The sequence below is a fragment of the Malania oleifera genome, chromosome 4 (genome assembly GCF_029873635.1).
Source record: "Malania oleifera isolate guangnan ecotype guangnan chromosome 4, ASM2987363v1, whole genome shotgun sequence".
In the NCBI taxonomy this organism is placed as follows: Eukaryota; Viridiplantae; Streptophyta; class Magnoliopsida; order Santalales; family Ximeniaceae; genus Malania; species Malania oleifera.
Window position 1 is genome coordinate 1,508,872 of NC_080420.1, and position 15,596 is coordinate 1,524,467.

Here is a 15,596-nt window from a genome sequence, read left to right on the forward strand (position 1 = left end):
TTAAAATGGGTGCTGGTTTGGGATAGAATCCAGTATTTGGCTTCATTGTGCTGTGCTAGTTTTTGATTTTTCGGAGGGATTAGTTTCTAGGAGTTACAAAGGGATTGGAGGAACTTGCCTACTTGTTGATCTTTTCTCTTTTGACATGTTTTAGTTGTGTTTTGCTGGTTTATTCCAGTTCTTTTTTGGGAGATGTCTCATTCTACGTTGTGTAAATTCTTTTCCTATTAATGAGATTTTCTTTTGCTATAAAAAAAAAAAACCTTCTGAAAGTTTCAAAATACCTATTTATATGCATACAGGACTTTGTTTAGATGGGTGCTCCTGGAAGATCTTAAAGAAATATGCTTCTGGACTCATGCCTTGTCTATTATTTTTGCAAGTGAATGGGATTTTTTACTGAGTATATTCTGTGACACTGCATGTGTGCATGAGTTTGCCATTGCTCTTCTTATTGAAGAATTCTCTTACAAGAAATAAAAGGAGAAGGTGACATGGTTTTAGAGTATGTCCATAGTGCTAATGCATATGAGGATAAGCAATTCTTCATTGTGGTGATGCCATGAAGGTTGATATGTAAATGCGAAGTATTTTGGGTTCCCCATTCTTAATTTCATTAAGTACCTTTAATTTACTTTTCAGGCGGCTGCACTTATTTCTTTCTATGCTGATGCATGGGGATGAAGATGGAAAGTCAGAAGCAAGTACCAACAAGGAAAAGGAAACCATTTCTACCATTATTTCTGTCCTACAAAGCATCAAGCGCTCAGAAGATGTGACTGACACAGCAAAGTCCAAGGTAGGACATATCTTTGGGACCATATTCTTGCTATCTCCATATTTTTAGTATTTTTTTGTTCAATCAGCTAAATGCTTCATTCCTTCACCCTTCTCTGCCAATAAAAATAGAGAAAGAACAATCCATCATGAAAAAATAAAAGGAAAAAATAAAAGAAGTTTGAAAAACCATCCACCAAAGAAATGAATGAGCGGATTTATAGTTCATATGATGCAATCATTTCAATTTACAGGACTCTCATGCGATTTGTGACCTTGGTCTGTCTATCACCAAGCGCTTGGCTGGAAAACACAATGATCTTCAAGGCTTGATTGCACCTGTCTCTCTGCCTCAAATGCTTTACAAACCTTGTGAGAAGAAAGAGGGTGATGACACACTGGTAGGTTTCTTGACTTGCAGAAATTCATTGCCTTGCCTTGCATTTTAAAATATATTGTGCACTGAGAAGAAATAGTTTTTAACTTCCTGGTGTAGACTTGGTTGGATTTGTAACGCACATGCAGATGGTGTGACTTTTATTTCCTCGTTTTGTTTCTTGTATTCTCAATCGTTGTCACAATTTCCCTACAAATTGCTCTTCTAGAAAAAGAAAGTTTGTGGTAATTTAGCTTTGCTACTGTTGTTTTATTTTAATTCCCTGTTTTTGTTAACTGATATTAATTTGTTCTTCTTTATTTTTGTGCTTGTGCTGTGCAGCTGTGCTTCATTTATTTGTCATGAAATTACTTTTAATCATTTTAACCAATAGAAAAGGCCTTTCCTGCAGGTTTCCAGTATGGGTGAGTGTGTGTGTGCGTGTGTATGTGCGCATGTGGATAGGGGCCCTTGGTGGCTTGGAGCCTTGTGACTTGCTCATGTGCTAGGTCTAGTAGAGGTTATTGCCTACAAAACCAAGAACAATGATAGTAAAAAAAAAAGTAAAGAGATTGGAGTTTCAGATCAAGTAGGAAGGGCTGCGTTTTGGCTCTGTGGACACCTTGTCTTCCTATTCTTGCTTTGCTTCAGTGTTCAATAATATTCTCTCATCCAACAAAAAAGAAGAAGAAAGAAAAGCGTTGTTTATATTGTTCTACTAGTCTTGTGCAGAGCAAACATGGGATGATTTTGCTGGGAAATGTGCATCATTATCTTAGCATGCATGTAGTGCATCCTTAGTTATAGGCACACTTACGTAGACAAAAATGCAGGGTGCATATTTATTTTGTTTTTGATATTTAAAATTGCTACTCAGAATTTATCTTTATTTATATTTCTGAATGTTATTTGGCCAAACTTGTATTAAACCATGATCTAGCCAAATCATGCATGCCATTTATTGACAGTAAGAATGTTCTGCAAGATGTGTTGAGGTGGATGCATTAGGATGAGATGAATGATTACTCTATCATGTTTTTGTCCATTGCATCGTTCTCAGTCTTATGGATATCCTCATGGACGCTTGAAACAAGCCAATGAATGGTATGGTTAAGAGCTTCAGGTCATCTTGTTTCTCCTTTATGTTCTACGATGTTTGAGTTATGCGTATCAAACTATCCATGCAGTGATAATTGTGCTAATGGGTCTCTGTTGTGACGTGATCCATTTCACAGTATCACTCAGTTCAATGGAAACCAGTTTTGGCTCACCATGCCAGGTTTTTCATGTAGTGTTTTCAATTTTAACTTCTGCATGAAGCGTTCTTCCTAACTCTTTCTGCTTCATTTTGAACCAAATGAATCAATTTATGTAATACGATGCACCATGAGTTTCGTGATGGCATTTTGTCTGCAATGCTGCAGCAGTTTTAATAATCTATGCTCAACCCAACTAAAGAATTTTTTATATGAATGACTCGGTGCTGGTTACAGCAACTCTGTTTCTTCAATCTCTTCAACTGGCTCTTTCAGAAACCATCTATGATTCCACCCTTGCTCCCTTTGTCCTGCTCATCTCTGTAAACCTCTTTAGTTGGCCTTTCCTAGTGTTGTCCTTTTGCCTGTCTTTGTATTCTCTGCAATGAAGATGTCTGAGCCAACTTTCTTTCATACTTGTCTTAAAATGGTAAAAAATTATTGAATTTTTTAGAAATGACATTCTGTTGTTTCCATTGTAGTTTTGTTAATTTTCGAATGTTAGATTCAAGTGCATCTTTGCACACAACTTCTTCAGCGATTATTTAGCTTAATAATGATTATCTAGTTGAATTTACTCTATAAAATGGTAGCTAGTTGTAGAATTGATGTATGGGTTATTATTTGGTTTATTCTTCAAAATTTATTATTGCATTTCTTAGTGTATTTGGGAAAATTTGGACCAGTGAATGGCATATTTATTGAATTTCTTCTAATATAAAATTGGACACAGAAGAAGTGAATTCAATGAAAGAAACTTTTCAGAAGATCATCTTACTATGTTAGGAGTATTTAAAATCAACAATCTATTGTTTTTTTTTTTTTTTGAATTTCAAGTTTCTTGCCTTAAAAATGATCTTGAGGTGCTTTTGTTGAGGGAAGAGAGAAGTTGGTGGCTAAAGTTGGGAATAGTTCGGTTAGAGGGTGGAACTGTAATTCTAGGCTTTTTCGTAGGGTGGTGAACAGGAAGAGGAGGAAAAGTCTTATTAAGGAGTTAGAGGTAGACGCGGAGGGTGGTGAGAGATGATAAACAAATTGGGGACAGGATCACTGATTTTTTAAAGGTTTGCCTACTGATGAGTGTAGGAATAGGTTAATGGTGGATGGGTTAGATTGGAGTCCAATTGGGGTTGAGGAAGCTAAGTGGTTAGAAAGTCCTTCTGGCTTGGAGGAAGTGAGGGGGGCAGTGTTTGATATAGATAGAGATAAGCACCAGGTCTTCATTTGGACATTAATTCTTAACATGATCAACGCAAATGATAAAGCTGTTTGGAAAGCAAGATTCCTTTTTGTAGAATTATTAGATATCTGTCAGCCTTTATTAGAGGCTGATCTTTAGGAGATTTACAGCTAACAAATCAGTTGATTTATTAGCTATTTTTGGTTCCACGATCCTAGGGGATTTGGGTAGCATGTTACCCGATTCTGTAGATAGTCTTTCCTATTTTACTGCGTTCCATTTTAAATAGGATATTCTATTTTTAGTAGGTTGTAAATATTCCTAGTAATTAGATGAGAATTATCTTTTTCATAAGTTAGTGGAATATTCAATTTTCTTTTCCACATTTCAACATTTTTAAAATCCAGGTCTTTATTTGGACATTAATTCCTTAACATGATCAACACAAATGATATGGCAGATATGCTACAAGTAAGGAGGCCCTACAAAGCCCGTAGTCCAGATATTTGTATGCGGTGCAACGAGACTAAGAAGATTATTAGTCATTTGTTTATTCATTGGAAGGTAGCAAGATGCATGTGGAACAATTTGTATTCATACTCTGGAGAGGGTTGGGTGGCTCCAGCTACAATTCAGGATTTTTTGATAGTGAAGTTTTGGGGTTTCTAGAAGGAGAGAGAGGATATTTGGGGATTGTACTGTTTTTCCAATCTTGTGGTCGCTTTGGCTGGAAAGGAATGCTGGAGATTTTTAAAAATCAAAATACTTCTCCAAGTTTGCTTCGGGAGAGAGTTATTTTTCTTGCTTCCTTTTGGGCTCATTCTTTTGGGGTTTTTGGGGGTCTTCTGCTGTCTGACATTCAAAGGGATTGGAAAGCTGCTTTGATGTAATATTTTAGCTTTTTATTAGGGGATTTCTTGTCCTCATTTCATTGTAATTATGTTTTCTTTTTAATAGACTTGTTCTGTTATCTAAAATACAATTTCAGGTTTCTTATAAGGGGCATTAATATTGTCTAGAAGATTCCACTTATAATGCATTTAATATTTTGTCGATGGGGCTGTCTCAATAAATTCTCTTTAAGCAGCTTCACATATAGGCTACTTTTGATGTTTGAATAAGCAACATTTAATATATTGCTGGTATAAACAATAAAAAAAATTTATTGGAGGCATTATTTAATATTTAGGCTAGCTGGTATCCCTTTGATTCCCAGCCCTTTGGAGCTCCTGTTTCATGCAGATTATGTGATTTTTGTATGTTGGCTTGGTACACCTTGCTTTAGACATTGAATCATCATTTAATTATCTAAATTATGATTTCTTCTCAAGTTCATGGTAAACTAATGAATTTTTTAAATTAGCTATTGTACCCTAAGCACATACTTAGAATATGCTGTGGTCTTTTTATCTCTTAGGATTTAAATATGTACATGCTTTCATATTTAATTGAAAATTTAAAATTACTTTGTGTATTTAATAGGTCAGCGAAGTGATGACATGGTTAGCTGATGAGAGTGTCTTGACCCACTTTGAGTCACTGAAGTTAGAAACTAATGAAAAAGTATGTCTACAGCTCAATGTTTTGCACCATGGAAGTTAGTAATTATGTGCATTCTACATCTTTCATCACTTTTTACTAATATTTTTTTCTCTACGTCAGGTCCAGCCGGATGGGGTTATGGATGAAGTTTTGAAAGACAGTGAAGGAGATGGAAATGATGTGCCTCTAGGTAAAATGTTAAAACGTTTAAAATCTCAGGGAATCAGGGGGAAAAAATTGGTGAAGAAAAGGTCTTCTCCAGCTGAAGCCAATAATGCAGTGAATGATGTTGATATCTTGAAAATGGTGCGGGAAATAAATTTGGATAATCTGGGGATATCTAGTAAGTTTGAATCAACAAATGGTCATGAAAGATTTCTAAGTAAAAGAAAAATTGATGAAAAACATCCCAAAAGGAAAAGAGAAAAAGCTAGTGATGCAACATCTATTCCGGTGCCCAAACGCCGAAGGTCATCATCTGGTCAAGGTGTTCACAAATTTTCTCACCCAAGGAGAAATTCAGAGGGTTTGGTACGAACTTCAACTAAAACTCTGCCTCAAGCTGCAGTGCTTTTGTCTCGATCCACAGAAAAGGAATCTGAACTCCTAACTGAAACAGGAGATAAAACGTTTATGCAGGAGAGAGTGGCTGAACCTGCTGAGTCAGACTTGTTGGTATCATGCTTCCTTAGGAACTCAAATTTCTCATCAAAACATGAAGACAAAGGCTTTAATAGGACTTATGACAATGAGACCTCTAAAGTTGGAGAGACCGATGACTATGATTTGAAGGTGAGGTTTGCCACTGCTTAGATTACTTTAATGGTTACATTTACTTGATGTTCTTTTTTTTCGTTGATAATACTGTTGTGGACAAAGGTTCAAGGATGTGGGGACAATTGACCCTGCTGAGTTTTCAGAAAAAAGCTTGAATTTATATTGTAAATTACATAATTGCCTAAAAAAAAAATATGTTTATGCCTCCACACTTGAACTATAAATTAAGAAAATAGTGGGATAAAGGATGAGGGTAAAAGAAACTCATAATATAATAAACACTCTAATCTCATTTTTCATGCTTCTTGTTCATGACAATTGCAAAAAATGTGTTAAAAGATTGCTTCATCTTGGTACCAATTATTGTGAACGGTGATTACATTTCAAAAGCAAAGGACTTGTGAACTTGTAACAATAAGCTGGTGATTCTTTTGGCAGTGCTAAATGTGAGGGTGCATAAGAAATGAATTACTTGTTTTAGAAAATAAAAGCATATTTAGGTTTTCGAAGTTTTATTTTTATTCTTATGCATTTGAACTTATATCCTGCCCCCACAAAAAAATTTCTGAATCTGCACTCACAATAAAAAATTGTATTTTTCTTCTACCTCGTGCAGAAGCCTGTTGTGACACTGGAGACCAATAAGACTAAAGCAGCTACTAATCTCAAGGCTTCCATGGTGTCTGTCAAGAAACGAAAGCGAAGAAGCATCGCGGGATTGGCAAAGGTCAGTCCTCCCCTCATGCTTCTGAAATAGAATCATTTTTTTGGGGTACTTTTATATGCTTTATACAAGACTGTTCTGTGTATTAAAATTTCCCTTTTCATTTCCTAGTAAGTGTGTTGGCAATTGTTAATTGTGCAGTGATGATAAGTAGTCTTTCGATGGTACATAGCGCACAATTATGATAAACTTGCTACAGGTTGCTTTTATTTTGTTGTCATTTTATGAGAAGTTGTCAAGGATCAGTTTATCCAACATTGGGGGAGACTATATGCACAACTATAGGTCAGTCATCCACCATTTGAATAGTTGGTTTTTGCAGTCCAATGGTTGTACCTTATTGTCTTTTTAGCCAGGTTAACATCCATCCCTATGATACCTTCTCTGTTTTCTGTGAATTGTTGCCTTTTCTGTGTTGTAGACCATTGCCTATCCTTCCTCCCCCAATCCCCATCCTCCCCCCCCCCCCCCCCCAAAAAAAAAAAGGATTCCCCTGGGGTTACAAACAGGTTTGAAATGGAAAAACAACAAAAAATTCACTTTAAGGACAAAGGGTCCTTTTAAAAGAAGGTGAGAACCAATCAAGCTCTCTAATAAAATAGGACCAGAACATTGCAAAAACCTCAAGGAGTTTAAGAACAGGATCTTAATTCCATAAGAGTCCCTCCTTTTGATCAGAAATGAATTTCCTCCTTTGCAGATCAAGGAATCAGGATGACCTCATCCCCGAGGACTAGGTGGTCTTGTATTGCTCACTAGGAATGTGTACATCCCCATGGATTAGAAGAGGTTCTTTCCCATCTCATAATGGCAGAATATCTGCACTCCTCGCCTCCCTCTCATTTTGTGGGGGATAGTTTCAATTAAAAAATGTCCAAGACCTTATTGATTCTTATGGTTGTGTTTTCCACCATACTTCCAACGAAGCTAGAGTTGTGGCTTCTACTCAATCTTCAATATTAGTCATGCTTTGATAAGAAAAAGCATGTGAATGATGTTTTCTTCGAAGATAAAATTGATTCCAGGGTACCCTACACTCTGCGTAGGACGACAGTCCAATGAATTCGAGTGCTGCTAGGTGCCCAATTAGTGCTGAGTGTCAGTTGAACGCACGTAGAAAATATTCTCTGAAAATACCATAAAGACGGTGGAAGAAATAATTATCCCCTCGTTTGATCTTTGGAAGATATTTCTAGGTGGATACTTTAGCATTTCTTTAGCCAGAGAAACTGGTCACTGTTGACAAAACAAAAATGCAAATGCAATGCGCAGTAAACAAGATCCTAATTCCATATTGGGGGTTTGTGGAGGGCAAGCTATATGCAGCCTTACCTCCAAATTTGGAGACAAGCTTTGCATGATTTGAAATTGTGACCTTCAAATTTGAGTGTAACACAAGGCTTGCTCTCTCTGCTGGTCATAAAAAATTTACTCTCATTGGATACCATTAAGCCTTCCAGATGAATTTTTCGTACATTAGATATCACATAACCATTGCCAAATATTGTAGTTAACATGGCAATGGATGGTCGAGTGGGCAACTATCTTTCTAGTTTCTATCCTGCTTCTGTAGTAAATTATGAGTATTGTCCTAGGGTAGGCGGTAGTCCTTGGCTATCTATAAGGTTGCTGCATTGTGACTTGGCATTACAAGCTCAAATTGTGGAGTCATCTTCTCTGCACACAGGGTTGAGACTGTACATCTAATCCCTTTCAGACCCTGCATTGCTGAGTGCACATGCACTGAACAAATGTTTCAAATGGTGGAAAGCATAGTTGTTAGAATCTTACGATTTTCATTTCGGTTGATATGATTTTTATTAATTCCACACCAAATTGATTTCAATCTTACTATTCTAGTGAATCTAAAAACAACTAAAACATTGCCGAATCTATTGATTCTTCCTGTGATTCTAAAAAATCGTTCGGAATCTATTGATTCTGGACCTATTATATACTGACTCGAATCTCAAAAAAGCATCTCTTAATTATTGCTTTTATTTTTTTACATGATTACCTCCATTCCTTGTCTACATCAGTTTTGTAATAAAAAAGAGTGTTTGACGCTAAAAGTTGAACCCTATCACAATCTCCATCAGTTTCTGGTTTTGGTGTAATGCAAGGAATGCAACTAAATGATTGAAATGAAGTTGAATCTTCACTTCTAAATCCAATGGCAAGAATATCCTTCAATAACTTCCAAAACTAGAATATGTTTAGTAGTTTCAATCATGTGGAGGACCACTGGAATTTTCTTCCCCTTTATCAAAGAATTTTATTATTATTTTTCCCTAGGCGTTAGAGTTGAGGCTTTCATTTTTTTTTCATCGAATTGTGAGCTGAATTGTTCCTCAATTTTGGGGGGCCGGTCAGGGTGTCCCCCTGCTCCGCCACCTTTTTTATTTATTTATTTATTTTTTCTTTTTTCTGGTTACAAGGATCATTACAAGGGAAGTTAACATCTTATAGACGACACCAAATAGTTGATGCTAAAAATTAAACCCCATCTTTGTCCACAATTTGTGATGATCATCTACAATCAATAAGAAAAAAAAAAGCTTGGGAGACCCCCAGCGGCCTCTAGGGGCCTTCTCCGATTCTCAGGTTTGTATTGGGATCATAGAGGGTATGTAATTGTATTATAGAATATGAAGCATGTCCCTTACCTTCCCTTGTTATGTTTTTCTTTTTCTTTTTTCATAGGCTCTCCTACGATCCTAGGGGTTAAATGGCCCATAAGGTTATATGCCCTATTAATAAGGGGTTATATGACATCATTAGAGGTATATAACTCTCATTTTAGTATCCTCACTCTAATCCATAACCTTTAAACTGTAGGGTATTTTCACTCATACCAAGGAGAAGAGTGAAATCCTAAATTAGTCCTTGTACAATTAAGCAAAATCAATTTTAATCTCTATACATTTAGTTGGTATGGTTAGGGACTTATACTTACTGTTTTCGTGCAATTATTTCTGTCCATCCTAAATAAATCTAACTGTTGGTGAATCTCCCTACAACAACAAAACAACAACAAAAAAACCAAGCCTTAAGTCCCACTAGGTGGGGTTGGCTATATGAATCCTTTTTCTCCAATTTATGCGATCAGGGACCATTTTTTTTGACAAATTTAGGGCTACTAAATCCTTACTCACTATGTCATTCCAAGTTATTTTAGGTCAACTTGTACCCCTTCTACTGCCCCTTATAGTAACTAACTCACTCTTCCTCACTAACACACTATGTGGCTTATGTTGCATGTGCCCAAATCATATGAGTCGTCCCTCCCTTATCTTCTATAGGAGCTACACCAAACTTACCGCGATATGTTCATTGCTTAATTTATCTTTTAGTGTTATACCACTCATCCATCTAAGCATTCTCATTTTGGAAACTTTTACTTTTTGGATATTCTATTTCTTTGTAGCCAAACATTCTGATCCGTATAGCACAACTGGCCTTATATCCGTCTTATAAAATTTATCTTTTAATTTTAAGGGTATTCTATGATCACAAAGTAAACTTGAAACACTTCTTCATTTTACCCAACCTGCTTTAACTCTATGCGTTACATCATCTTCAATTTCTCCTTCAGCTTGCATAATAGATGCAATGTATCGAAATCTACAAGTTCTATTTATTTCTTCATCGTCAAGTTTAACTTTGTCACCAATATTCCTCCTGCTATTACTGAAATTACGTTTCATATATTCCGTTTTAAATCTACTTATTCTAAAGCCTCTAGATTTCAAAGCTTCTCTCCATGATTCTTACTTAGCCTCTTCTGCGCCCCTAGTTTCATCAATTAATACAATATCATCTACAAAGAACATACAACATAGGACCTCATTTTGAATGCTCTTAGTCAGTTGGTCCATTACTAAAGTAAAAGGATAAGGGCTCAAAGAAGATCCTTGATGTATATTGGAAATTCTCTAGTTTCTCCATCTATAGTTCTTACACTAGTCATTACTCCATCGTATGTATCCTTAATGACATTAGTATACCTATTACATACACCCTTTTTTTCTAAAATCCCCCATAGAACTTCTCTAGGTAACCTATCATATGCTTTGTCTAAGTCAATAAATACCATATGCAAGTCCCTCTTCTTTTCCCTTAACTTTTCCATTAAACTTCTTAAAAGATATATAGCTTGTATGGTGGATTTTCCAGGCATAAAACCAAATCGATTTTATGAGACTTTTGTTTCTAGCCATAATCTTTGTTTATAATCTTTGTTTAACTACCCTTTCCCACAATTTAATCGTATGAGTCATAGTTTAATACAATGATAGTTATTATAGTTTTTAATATCTCCTTTATTTTTGCATATATGTATTGAAGTGTTTTTCCTCCATTCATCCGACATTTTCCTAGTTTTTATGGTTGTGTTAAATAAATTATTTAAGCAAATAATTTCGTTATCACCTAAGAATTTCCAAAATTTAATTTTAATGTTATTCGGTGCTATAAATTTTCCATTTTTCATTTTTTTAGTACAACCTTAACTTCGTTAACTCTAATTTTGCGAATAAATCTAATATTTTTAGTCTTTTCCTCATTTGTCAACTCTAAGTTTGAGCCTTTTATTTGGTTTTTATTAAGCAACTTACTAAAGTAACTTCGCCATCTTTCTTTTATGTCTTCGTCCTTAACCAAGACAATATTATCCTCACTTTCTATACATTTTACATTTGTTAAGTCCTTACTCTTCCTTTCTCCAGCTTTAGCAAGTTTAAATATATCTCTTTCCCGTTCTTTTGTATCTAATATATCCTACAAACTATTAAATGATCTATGTTTAACTTCATTAATGGTCTTTTTTGCATCTTTTTTCGCCCCTTTATAGTTTTTCAAAATTATCCATGTTTCTACATTTTTGCCACATTTTATTCCAAATTCTTTGTCTTTACGACTTTTTGGACATCTTTATCCCACCACCAACTTTCTTGCTATTCAAGAATCTTCCCCTTGATTCACATAAAATCTCTTTTTGCTATCTTTTTAATAGAGCTAGCTAATGTACTCGAAAGATTATTTGCATCTTGTCAATTGGATTGAATCCTCTCTCTGTGAGGGTTCTTTTGTTATATAGAAAATAGAAACGCGAGTTACAAGGCTAAAAATTAGCAATTATAGCCATCTAGGAGACTAATTAAGGCAATTGCAATCAGCCTATTAATTACAGAATATTAACTTTTATCAGCCTACTAGTCACAGAATAATTACAACAATAATATGAAATTATGCCATAATTAGATAGACTAATTATGGCACCGTATCTGATTGACATCCCCCCTCAAATTGATGTTGGTCGATCAGAAGCATCAATTTTTCGACAAGGAACTAATGGCGCTGTCGTGTCATAGCCTCCGTGAAGACGTCAACTATCTAGAGGTGAGTAGAAACATGAGGCAGAGATATAATCCGAGTGTCCAAGGCTTCTCGGATAGAATATCAGTCTACTTCAATGTGCTTTGTACGCTCATGATAAACAGGATTAGCAGCTATTTGAATGTCACTAGTATTATCGGCATGAGGCGTAGAATCAGATTGAGAAAAACCAAGCTTAGCCAGAAGCCCACAAAGTCAGACAATCTTAGAATATGCAGCAGACATTGCCCGCTATTTGGATTCAGTAGAGGATTTAGAAACATGGGCTTGTTTCTTACTTTTCCAAGAGATCAAGGAATCACCAAGAAACATGCACCAACCTGTGACAGACCGTAGAGTATGAGGACATCTGACCCAATCCATGTCACTATAAGCGACAAGGCGAAGCGGAGAGCCAATTGGAAGGAACAACCCACGACCAGGTGACCCCCGAAGATATCGAATAATACGACTAACAACAACTAAATGAAGATGGCGGGGAGTTTGCATAAATTGACTAACCTGCTGGACCGCGAAGGAAATATTAGGCCGAGTAATAGTCAAATAGTTCAAGCTCCCTACCAACTGTTGGAACACAGTGGGATCAGAAAGAAGATCACCCTCCTTACTTCGATATTTCACAATGACCTCCATAGGAGTATCCACCGAAGGTGAATCCTGAAGACCGACTAGCCCAATCAAATCTTGGGTATATTTGCGTTGATTCAAGAATATACCTGAAGAATTCGTGTGCACATCCAAACCCAAAAAATACGTAAGAGGACCAAGATCTTTCATATGAAAAGAAACCTGAAGATTCTGCTTAAGATGATCAATCAAGTTGGAGTCGGTGCCAGTAATGACAATATCATCCACATATACAAGTAAGAGAACGAGACCAGTCGGAGTCTTGCACAGAAACAAAGAAGAGTTATATTGGCTTTGAACAAAGGAGAGACAAAGCAAAGTAGACCTGAATTTTTCAAACCACGCTCGAGGAGCTTGTTTTAAGCCATAGAGCGACTGTTTTAACTTACATACTGTAGAAGACGGAGAAGAAAACAAACCTGGAGGAGGACTTGTGTAAATATCCTCTTTGAGATCACCATGAAGAAAAAGCATTTTTTATGTCCATTTGGTGAAGTGGCCAGCCTTGGGAGGCGGCAATCGAAAGAATCGTACGCATTGTAGTCATCTTCGCCACATTAGCAAATGTCTCCTCATAGTCCACCCCATATTCTTGCCTGTTCCCAAGTGCAACTAAGCGTGCCTTGTACCTGTCTAAAGTCCCATCAGAGCAGAGCTTAACCAAGAAAACCCATTTACAACCAATGAGTTTAATAGTAGAGGGGCAAGGAACAATATCCTAGGTATGATTGTCCCGGAGAGCCTGAAGTTCCTCATCCATTGCTTTTCACTAACATTCATGTTTAACAGCCTCTGAAAAGCATGTAGGAATGGAAATAGACGACAAAGTAGTGTTAAAAGAAGTGTGGTAATCATCATACCGATCCAGAGGACGTGATACCCGAGTAGATCATCAAGGACTAGGTTCAGGAGGCATGGGAGAACTAATCGAACCTGTCTCGGATGTCATGTCAATCTCAGGAGAAGTTGTCGGAACTGTTTTAGATTAAGGGTCAGTCTTAGGAAGAGGCGGAGTTGGTCGACGTCGAGTATACACTAGTCTGGGTTTGAACCAGTCAGGAAGAGATGTCAATTCATCAATGCAAGGTAGAATACTAATCTCAAGCAACAACTCAACATGTTTAGGAAAGAAACATTGATTCTCAAAGAAAACAACATTACAAGATATACGAAATTTGTTAGCACAAGAATCATAGCAAACGTAACCTTTGTGGGAAATACTATAACCCATAAAGGCACATTTAACATACCGAGCAGAGAGTTTGTGACGTTCATGATGAGTTAAATGAACAAAGCAAACACATCCAAAAGTATGTAGATTAAGATAGCTAGAATGCTGATGGTACAAACGGTAATAAGGAGAATCAAAATTCAAAAACCTGAGAGAGCAGTCTATTAATTAAGTAAACTACAGTAGATAATGCCTCAACTCGGAATTTAGACGGGACAGATGATTCAAGCAATAAGGTGCGAACAACATCCAAGAGGTGTCAGTTCTTTCGTTCTGCCACCCCATTTTGCTGAGGAGTATAAGGACAAGAACACTAAGAGACAATTCCTTTGTGATGTGAGGAATCATGAAACTCATGGGACATGTACTCTCCCACTAGAATCAGACCTCAACATCTTAATACATGTAGAAAATTGGTTCTCAATATATGCGGCAAAGTTGTGAAAAACATATAGGACCTCAGATTTGGCCTGAAGAAAATAGACCCAAGTATACCGACTGAAATCATATATGAATGTCACAAAATATTTATATCTAGCATGAGAAATTATAGGAGAAATGCCCCACACATCACTATGCACAATATCAAAGCATTTTGCAGCACGACTATCATGAGAAGGAAACGATAGAGTCTACTCTTACCTAGTTTGCATACAAAACAATCGAATGAAAAGTGTTAAGAAACATGTTCTTTATTGCCTAACAAACCAGAATTTAACACACGAGACAACACAACAGAGTTTGGATGGCCCAAACGTTTATGCCATATTTCACTCGGGGTATTAACTGTCATACAAGCCAAAGATAAACTACTAAGAATAGAAAACTGCAATGGAAAGAGTCTGCCAATTTTAGGCCTTTTCATGAGTATCTTCCTCGACTCTTGATCCTGCACAAGACAACCATCACAAGAAAAATAGACATCACAGTTTTTCTCAACTAATAGGTCGGGAGATGCATAAACATCTTTGAATGAAGGATTGATATCTCCTATTTCATTAATAGCTAAATGACTCACAGTAGCTACCTGAATTTGCGATGAACCATGATATGGATGAACATTGCCAGATGATTTGATCATATGATTGGATGCAACAGAATCAATAAGCCAAGACTTTTGCGAAGTATTACCTTGAAGCCTCAAGGCGGAAAAAGCTGACATAATCATTTACTGGACCATTTCAGGGGTAAGACTAGAGGATCCAACGGCAGACAAAGAAGCTGAGGACATCCCTGGAACAGAAGAAGTGTTCACTATAGCCTGATAAGCAGTGGCGTGACGATTTGGAGGCCGAGTGGGACATTCTCTGATAAAGTGGCCTTGTTTCTTACAATAGTTGCACACTTTATTTGCACAGTTGGCGGCAATATGACCACACTCCTTGTAGCCGAAACACTGGACCTTTGCGTATATCCTTACCCTTCCCTCTCCTGTAGGCTACATAGGCAATGGAATTCAGGTTAGCATCCTGCTAGAACTCAGCCTGTGTGAGAAGGCGCTGCTTTTCGCGAAGTAATTCTCCAAAATAAACATCCAAAGATGGTGAAGGATCTCGATTCATTAAATTTGAGCGAGTAGCCTCAAATTCAGGGTGCAATTTCATCAGAAATTGATCCCTCTTGCTCTGCTCATGAACAACTTGAACAATAGTGATAGACGCAGCAGGTACCTTCGCATAAACCACATAAGAAAAATCTCTCCATAAATT

At 36.7% G+C, this 15,596-nt stretch overlaps 1 protein-coding gene across 5 annotated transcripts in view; it reads left to right on the forward strand.

The window, feature by feature from the left end:
- Positions 1-15,596, forward strand: part of LOC131153571 (sister chromatid cohesion protein PDS5 homolog A) — a 98,026-nt gene that overhangs the window by 60,285 nt on the left and 22,145 nt on the right. For 3 of the 5 annotated variants that reach the window (XM_058105963.1, XM_058105965.1, XM_058105964.1), the window contains exons 21-25: positions 643-799; positions 1,032-1,178; positions 5,072-5,152; positions 5,252-5,923; positions 6,525-6,635. In XM_058105963.1, coding sequence (XP_057961946.1) covers positions 643-799; positions 1,032-1,178; positions 5,072-5,152; positions 5,252-5,923; positions 6,525-6,635 — 1,168 coding nt within the window. The remainder of the gene's footprint in view (positions 1-642; positions 800-1,031; positions 1,179-5,071; positions 5,153-5,251; positions 5,924-6,524; positions 6,636-15,596) is intronic. The other 2 variants (XM_058105966.1, XM_058105967.1) reach the window with 1 other exon arrangement.